The following is a 9,206-nucleotide window of genomic DNA, read 5'->3' on the forward strand; positions in this document are numbered from 1 at the left end:
GTGCCTCAAATGCTCTTGAGCCAAGTGATCGCCATCCTGGGGAGTTCAGCCGCGTCCTCTTCCAGAAGGATTGTCCCAGTTGGGCTTGTTGACTGTTTACAGCCCACCATGAAGGAAGAGGAGACCCTTCCCTCACTACCCAGCCAATCCCCACTATCTGTTCTATGAAACTTCGAGCGAATGCATACAAGCTCAAGGAGGGTCTAGAGAATGCAGGCTAGAGAAGAGTAGAGGAGGGGGCTCCATCTATGTAGCTAGGGGAAGCCCTCATCCCGGCTGGGTAAAGTCTTCCTGTGCAGCCTGATGGGCAGAGGTGCGCCTGTGCCCTTGTAGGTAACCCTCACCTATACTCTGGAGAACTGCAGTAAACTCACTGGTTCCCCAGGATTAACTGTGGTGGGATCGAGACTCTTATGTCCTTGGGACCTTGGGAGGAAGGACACATATTTACATCTCCTCCCAGGAAGGAATTCTAGCAACCCAGGGAAAGTGGTTTTTCCCAAACCAAGGAAGACAAGCTCCTGACACAGAGAGCAAGTATGTTCACCGAATATGTGCGAATATGTAACCCCTGGATCTGGAAGCACGGAGCTCCTGGTTGGAATGGATTTTAGGAGGGGGCAGGACTGGTAATGGGAGTTGAATTCATGGGTCCTCAGTTCTGGGGAGGGACATGCAGCCTTGGCAGGGCAAGAGCAGTAAGTGTGGTGGGAGAGCAGGCCCAGAGGGCAGAGGGCAGAGGGCAGGACACTGTGAATGCTGGGGCTTTGCTGCCTGAATTCTCTTCTCCTTGCTGCTCCCATGAGCAAGAAGAGAACTCTGCACAGTAGACCAAGTGGGGCTAAGGGTCAGTAGACAAAGCTAATGGGGCTTGCAGAACAGCTGAACACTGGATAGAAACTGCTTAAATGTTCTAGAAATATATCAAATACAGCATTGTCCCTTTTATGAATGAAAAACAAACAAAAAACCTCAACTTCATTAGCTCCACACACAGTTCATCAAGTCTTGTTATAAATATCATGAATTGCTATAATACCCAATCTTAAATGAAATATATTAAAGCTCATTCATAAAAGTTATTTATTTGTTTGTATTACTATAACCCCCTTTTAAAAGCACATGTTAATGGTTTGCTTTGCTTATATATTGTGAGCTAAAATGAAATGAATGAATCAAATTCTTACATTTATGCTTGTAATGCCACAAAATGATAAGCAGCATTAGCCAGCATCCAGCCTATCACCGTGAATGCATATTAACACTTGAGCATGCATGATATATGTCCATTTCATACTCTGAATTAGCTGCTTCATGATGCACAGCTCCTGTCTTCTCTTCATCCACATCCAGGTGCCACTTAATTTTGGGCAGGAGCAGAACATAGGCTGCACATCCGCATGCTCCTCAGCCTGCACATCTGCCTGCTCTTCAGGTGGCACATCTGTATGCTGTGTACCTAAATGTTCTTCAAGCTGTATTATCTGCTGGGAGATATGGCCTCAAACTGGACAGCGACAACGGACTACTCGATGCCTGGACTTAAAGATTTATTTATTTACTTATTTATTACATGTAATACACTGTAGCTGTCTTCAGACGCACCAGAAGAGGGCATCAGATCTCATTACGGGTGGTTGTGAGCCACCATATGGTTGCTGGGATTTGAACTTCTGACCTTCGGAAGAGCAGTCGGGTGCTCTTACCCACTGAGCCATCTCTCCAGCCCGATGCCTGGACTTAAACATGTTGCTATCTTTCAAGGAAGCTTGTTCCTTGGAAAGTCCTTACAGAGGAATGTGGTGCAGAGGCCTCTGAGTTACCGTAGGCCAGCAGACCTGCTGCAACTGAGCAGCAGGACAGTGGTGGCCAGAAGCCCAGGGGAGCTGAGCTTTTTATCCCTCCTACAGCAAACACCTGCTTAGACTGTCCCCAACAGCTGTCAAGTGCTCAGAAGCCACTGGGATGAAATAGTAATCTTGCATCTGCAATTCTCGAGAATGTCACAGGAATAGCACAGAGCCTTTGTGCAGCTATGTGATTATGGGTTTAGTAGCCTGGTGCCAGTGAGAGATGAGCCTCTGTGGTTCACATTCTATGCTTTGTTGGTCACAGACAAAACCCTATTGAAACTAGTTGCTAACCTTGCGGTTAAGGCAGAGTGCGGCCGAGATGGACTGAGGAAACATTTCTTATGCTTTCAGGAAAATAGCTACTCTTCTGGGAAAAATCAGCTGTCTCCTGATGACCCGAGAAATCAAGAAAAGGAGACTAGCTAGAACCCTGGTACCCCCAGCTCCCATACACAGCGACGCCTTTAACCTGTCAGACCTTTGCATATGACAGGGGCCGTTACTCTTCATTAACAACTTGACTAGATTGGAATCATCCAGGAGATGTAACTCCGGGTCTATCTGTAAAGACATTTCTCAAAGTGCTGAACTGACATGGGAGGACCCACCCGAAATGTGAGCAGCACCATCCCATGGGCTGGGGCCCAGGAGTGAATTCAGAGACTGAGCAGAGCACCAGCAATCCATTCATCTCTCTGCATGCAGACTGCAGATGAGCTGTGATCAGCTGCCTCACAGCCCTCACCACCATACTTCCCGTCCATGAGAGACTGTGTCCCTTCTGAAACCGTGAATCAAAATCACCTGTCCTTCCTTAAGTTGACTTTTCGGGGACTTTAACACAGTAATGAGGGAAGTATGGTGTGCTGGCTTGAATGAGAATGGCCTGACGTCTCATATGTTTGAATGTCCTCCCACGATGGTTTTCTCCGTGTGACACAGAGTTGATGCCTCTATAAGGCCTTCCACCTCTGTGCTTTAGCTCTCTATTGCTGTAATAAAGCACCAGGACCAAAGCAACTTATGGAAGGAAGGGGTTGATTTGGCTTATGGTTTCAGAGGGTTAGAGTCCATGATGGCGGAGCAAAGGAACAGCAGAGAGCTCACATCCTGCTTCACAACCACCAGGCAGAGCAAGTGCTGGGAAGCACTGGCGGCTTTGAAACCTAGAAGCCCGCTTCCAGTGACACACCTCCTCCAACAAGGCCACATATCTTAACTCTCCCCAATAAGTGCCACCAACTGGGGAGTTCTTATCCAAACCACTACACTTAGACAAAAGGCTCTAGACAGTTTCAATCTCCTTTTCTCCAGCCTTACTTTTTGCCCCTGTCTTAGAACAGTCCATGATATGGCCTTGTGTTTCTAAACAATGGTAGAGAATGTGATGCCCTCCATTGCTATAACCAAATTTTTAAAATAAATTAAGAACAGAGTCTCCCTGTAGCTGCCAACAGAAATTTCAGGAACATATGCAGTTTTGCTCAGCTGTGGCACAATGGTGGTGTTCCCTTGAAGAACACTGGGTAACAGGTTCTAGCAGGTGCTTGTCAGCTGGCCTCTAAGAGACTCAGAAAACACCAAGTCATTCCTAGTCAGTATGTTCACAAAACTGCATGAATTGTTGTTGTGCTAGGCTACTGATTTGGTTTTTCAGACTTGAAAAGGTAAAGAAAAGCCAGACTTTTGAAGTTTGTATAAAGCACAGTAGAACACATACAATGGCATGAAGCAGCACTCACACTGCCTTACCCCTGCGTCCTGGGTACACTTGTGGGTAGTATTCATAGTACAGGTCTGGTTGATCCAGATTTCCAAAGGGTTCAAACTCCATCTCAGCATTCTGGAAAAGGCCCAACTTCACCAGCAGCGCCAACCTCACAAACCAGAGCTGAAATGCAGGATAGGACACCAAAGTCAGCCCTGTCCTTGTCCTGGTGGCCTTGTGTGGGGCCCTGCCTCTATATAAGAAAGCCAGAGCTCAGAGTTATGATTACTGCTGTCCTCCAGTTTACACAGTTCCACACTTACAAACACACTGCTCAGCTCCACACAGCAGCGTGGGGAATTTCATTAACTGAACCTAATGCAGTAACTCAAGGTGTGTGCCTGAGCAGCACATCAGCTTAGGAAGAGAAAACATCCCCTCTCTCTGCTGGGGCTGGGACCGGTGTGGACAGCAGAGAAGTGCAGGGACGGGTGGGGTGGGGCACTCAGCCTGGCGGAGGATGGCCCTTCAGAATGGAAGGGCTGACTCTGAGGAGGACCTGCAAGGTCAGGGAAGGGTACAACTATAGGCTTGGAGGGTGGTCTGTGAGGTGTGAGCAAGGTGAGCACCCAAGGCTATAATGCTGACGGCCCAGCAGAAAGAGGACTCAGGGTAGAGTGACATTCTCACTGAAGGCTGGTCTTCCCTTACCAACAGGACAGGGGGGCAAGGCAAACACAGTGTATGGGCTTTGGTGGAATACCTATCAAACTAAGAACAGACCACATGGGGGGCATTATACTGACCCACAGATGGGGAAAATCCACTGAGCAATGGGGCAGAAGGAAGCTGCCATGGTCAGGACAGTGAGAGGACTGTATCTGAGAAGAGCACACTGGTCAGGACTTTACAAACAAGAGCAGTGGCATGAAAGGATGCTAGGCACCATTCCCCCGAGTGTGACTCTAGACACAGAAGCAGGAGGCAGGAGGGCAGTGGGGCTGAGCAAGAACCCTACCACAGGCTGCTCCACAGACAGGCCTCTGGAAGCTCTTCTCAGTGGCAGAGAGTGTGGAGGGGGAGTCCAGAAGGACTTTCAAGGCTGTTCCTCACTAGAGGAGGTTTCTTCTATGCACATCTCTCCTTTCACATGCCTCGGTTTAGAATAGGTGAGCTCTATGCTTTCTGGAGACAGACTCTCAAGTCTTTTAGGAAGGATTTAACATGCAGTTAATTTGGGAAGGAAGGACCAGTGGAAATCCTTGTTCTGTTCCACCTTACATGAAAGGCCACGGTCCCTATATGTCCCCAAATGATGATGAACCAGGTAATACCACAATAGGGGCTCTCACCTGCAAGGAGTCTGTGGTGTGGCTGGTGGGGAGCCCATTCTTGCCATAGCCTTGTCCGTGGGCTGTGAGCAGGCGTCCACACAGGTCGACTGCTGCCCTCCAGTTCCTGCAGCTCTGTAAGAAAAGGAGCAGGCAGTGTTAGCTGCATGTGCATGTATGCACACACACACACGTGTGTGCCCCTACACACACACACACACACACACACACACACACATGCACACACATGCACACACATACACGCACTTTCTCACACATACATGCACTTTCTTGCTTTGTGGGAGCAATGCCATCCAGATCTTAGCAACCAGGGCAAGGGCATCTGGCTAGCTGGTGCAGAAGTTAGTAGTGTCACTTGATGACATGGCCACTGTGACTTGGCAGTAAGAGGTACAAGGAGCAGGAGCTTTGAGACAGTCAGACCCCAACAATAAAAGTGGATGATGCCTACGACATGGGGAGGTCTTACTGGACAGCTCCCCAATTCCTAATAAGACTGACTTCCTCTGCAGCAGAAAGGGCTACACTATGATTTCTGTCAATGTAGAATCAGTTCAATTTTATGTTAAATGTGCCAGATATATTTTTAGTGTGTCTGTAGGAGCAGCACAGACTATAAAATATGGCGTCTCATATGTTCAGCACAATTCTACTTCCTTAATAGTCAGTGAACTGGGCGAAGGCAGGACTGCCCACCCACACATCACATCTCCTTCATCCAGTCAAACCCCGAGGCGTGGAAAGGCTGGTAACAGGGCAACGACTCATTTGCTCAGGCTCTGCCCTGTACAAGAACAAAGGAATCACAAAGTAGTTCTTCAGGACAACATCTGTATTCAACCCTTTCAGGAACTAAAAGATCCTCACACATGAGTCTCAACACAATTGGCACATGAGTCAGTCAACAAACAGGCTGCCAACAGTTGCTATGGACAAAGTGGTGAATGACCTCGTTACTACTGGGATCTCGCAAGGAGGACGGGCATTCGATGCCTTCCAGGGATGGATGGAATGACCATGTGCATAAACTTCAACAAGAAGTTTACTGTGGCCAGATCGTGGTGGTGCACGCCTTTAATCCCGGCATTTGGGAGGCGGAGGCAGGCGGATTTCTGAGTTCAAGGCCAGCCTGGTTTACAGAGTGAGTTCCAGGACAGCCAGAACTACACAGAGAAACCTGGTCTCAAAACAAACAAACAAACAAACCCCCAAAAAACAAAAAAAGAAGTTTAGTGTGTGGGTGAGGTGAGTGTGCACAGCTGGGTGGCCAGACTGAACCTCAGATGTGATGGAGAGAAGAGAAAGGACAAGGAAGGAAGGAACAGGACACTTAGGGGTCAGGCAGGGAAAGCAAAGGGAGGGAGAAAGCACCACAAACAATGTCTGGGGTCTCTCCAAAAGGGGCTGCTTGAGGAAGAAGAGCCAGGTCAGCAGGGACAGGCAAAGACAATCCGAGCATGAGTAGGCCTTCTAGGCCTAATCCAAAGGGCTATAGGAAGCCCCCAAGGAATTCAAAGAAGAGCGATTTGAGTTGCCTTTGTCATGGTGTCCCTTCACAGCAATAGAAACCCTAACTCTAAACCAGAACAAAACAGAAACAACAAAAAGTCCCATGAACAAACAAATAACAAGAAAACTCCAAAATCAAAATGGAAGGGCGTGGGAGTCCTGAGATAATGTGCATCTGGGTAAGGCTTAGTTGTTCCTGGATAAAAAAATTATGCACATCTTTCTCCATTGAGGATAAGGATTCAGCTTTTCACTATGGCAAATGTCAGAAGGATAAAAATAGAAAACTGGAAAAGTATCGAGATGGCCACACAGGTGAGAGGCCGCAGACCCACCTATTTGCTTATGAAACTGAGACCAGGAGTTAACAGTTGTTGCAGAGTGGCCTTGGGCAGTCCTGGGGGATGCAGCTGTCACAAAACAGCTTATCTTGTCTTGTGGACCAGTGCTGGAGCAAGGTTTGCTTACTTGGTAGCAATGCACAGTGCCCCCCTCTGTATACAGCAGGCACTTACTAAGCACGTGTCTCACACACTTTCCTTATTCTTGTCATTCTTTGACTGACGGAGCACACAGTTCAGTCATGTCCTTTCCTTTATCTGCCTGTAAGCACACACCTGCATCAGCACAGTGAGCTGCCCAGGGCTAATGCAACCATTAGGGGAAGCATAATTACATCAATTATTCAAAAGAGCTTCACCTGACTCCTACTGGCCACCTCTGAGAAACTGTCTCTGTCTGTCCTGGTCTCTGAACCCTTCCACCCTCCTCAATTGTACCCTGACTTTCTCTAATCAAGTTGGCAGGGCTGTGGGTGCAGACTCACCTTCTGGCCCTTCGCAAACGCTCTTGCTCTCCACTGCCTCCTGAACATGCTCAGCATGGCTGCACTGACAGGATGAATGCCCTCAGCTCTTGGGGATGAAAGAACCTTGGGTCTCAATGGTCAGTGGGCACCAGAGACCAACAGTGTCTCACAGTTTCATTCCTTCCTTCACCTGGGGCTCAGATGGAAGTGAGTCTGGTGTGTCTGTGGAAGGCAGAGGACAGCCTTGGGTGTCATTCCTCAGATGTGCTCCATCTTGTTTTCTTGAGGCAGTCTTTCACTAATCAAGTAGGCCAGACTGGCTGAGCAGGGAGTCGTGAGGTCCCTCTGATCTCTCTCCAGTGTGGGGATTACAAGTGTGTGATTACAGATTATAAAAGCATGCCTGGTGTCTTAACACGCTCTGCTGATCAGATTCAGGTTCCCCTAGTTGCACAGTTAAGTACTTATTGGCTGACCCCATCGCCCAGCCTAGAAAAGTATTCTTTATGGTAACATTTCTCATAAACAGACCTAATTTCTTTCTCCACCTGTTTATTCTTTGTGTAGAGGAAGGCCACAGATTTTTTTGAGTTAATTTTATATCCAGCTACTTCACCGAAGCTGTTTATCAGGTTTAGGAGTTCTCTGGTGGAATTTTTGGGGTCACTTAAGTATACTATCATTTCATCTCATAGACAGATATTCAAAGAATTGGGAGCAGACAGTAAACTCATAGCAAAACAAAACAACAAATAAAAGTGTTTACTTATACTAATAAACACAAATATTACACACACACATACAGATGCCTTTGTTAGCCTAAGAAATCAGAACAAAGTTTCAAAAAATAAAAGTGCAGTCAATGTAAATGTAATATTCTCTCTGGAAAACAGTGTGCATGAATGGCCTCTTCAGCATTTTCCTCCTGAGACTAACCCTGACGAAAGAGAGAGAAGAAAGAGCCATGGTGGTCTGCCCCTGGGTGTTTGCTGGCTCCTGGCTACAGAGCCCCTAGTCGGTCTTCATGCTAGGCCTCTGTAAGAGCACTGCGATGAGGCCTCCCACTGGCTTCTATGTACCCAGGGCTTTGAGGGTCCATGGTGGGATTCCTGGGAGCAAAGCACAGCACATTTCCATGCCTGACCTGCTCAGCTTGCTACTCCAACTGACCCCACCATGGCCACCACTCACAGGCTGGAAGGACTGTGGTACCTGCTGGAGAACCAAGCAAGACTGAGGTGGCCAGCTGCAGGAAGCAGAGGAGTAGGACCAGCTCCGTGAAAAGGGCGTGATAGCCAATCCACTGTGTCATGGCTCAAGAAGGCCACCACAGCCTTCCTTGTACTCTGGGAGAGAAGGCTGAACTAAGAGGTTGTTGGTGGAGACCCAGACTGGTTCACACTGGTTTAGCACGAGGAGTGAAGGGGAAGGAGAGCAGAATGACAGAAAAACTGATGGGCGGAGGCAGTGGAGGTGTGGCAGCAAAGTCACTGAGTTCCAGTGAAAGCTCCAACATCACCCAGGACGAGGGCAACTGGACCTGGTCAACAAGCAGCCTCCAAATGGATTCTTTCAATGCTGCCCAGTTTTCTTACCACCATTTCACATGTAGCTACCATGTACTGGCCATGGTAGGCTCGTGCCAGCAGAGCGTGGGAGTGTGTTGAAAAGTTTAAGGATTTAGACAGGCAGCCCTCTGTACCCACACAATCTGCAGGGGCAAATCTAACCAATGGATAGTGTTAGGAAACCACTTGTGGGCTGGTTTCATGCCGGACTTCCCCCACACAGCCTACATCTGTACACACACAGTTGAGGCTTCGGAGTTAGAAGGAATGCAGTGGGGACAACTACACTGGGGACTGTGTAAGAAACACACAGACAGCCGGGCGTGGTGGCGCACGCCTTTAATCCCAGCACTCGGGAGGCAGAGGCAGGCGGATTTCTGAGTTCGAGGCCAGCCTGGTCTACAGAGT

At 48.3% G+C, this 9,206-nt stretch overlaps 1 protein-coding gene across 5 annotated transcripts in view; it reads right to left on the reverse strand.

The window, feature by feature from the left end:
- The window catches only part of Trappc12 (trafficking protein particle complex 12), a 58,307-nt gene that overhangs the window by 27,092 nt on the left and 22,009 nt on the right, over positions 1 to 9,206 (reverse strand). For all 5 annotated transcript variants that reach the window (XM_021179212.2, XM_021179213.2, XM_021179211.2 and 2 more), the window contains exons 4-5: positions 4,914 to 5,027; positions 3,606 to 3,744 (exon numbers count right to left, since the gene is read on the reverse strand). In XM_021179212.2, the coding sequence (XP_021034871.1) occupies positions 3,606 to 3,744; positions 4,914 to 5,027 (253 nt within the window). The remainder of the gene's footprint in view (positions 1 to 3,605; positions 3,745 to 4,913; positions 5,028 to 9,206) is intronic.

Source organism: Mus caroli, chromosome 12 (assembly GCF_900094665.2).
Source record: "Mus caroli chromosome 12, CAROLI_EIJ_v1.1, whole genome shotgun sequence".
NCBI lineage: Eukaryota > Metazoa > Chordata > Mammalia > Rodentia > Muridae > Mus > Mus caroli.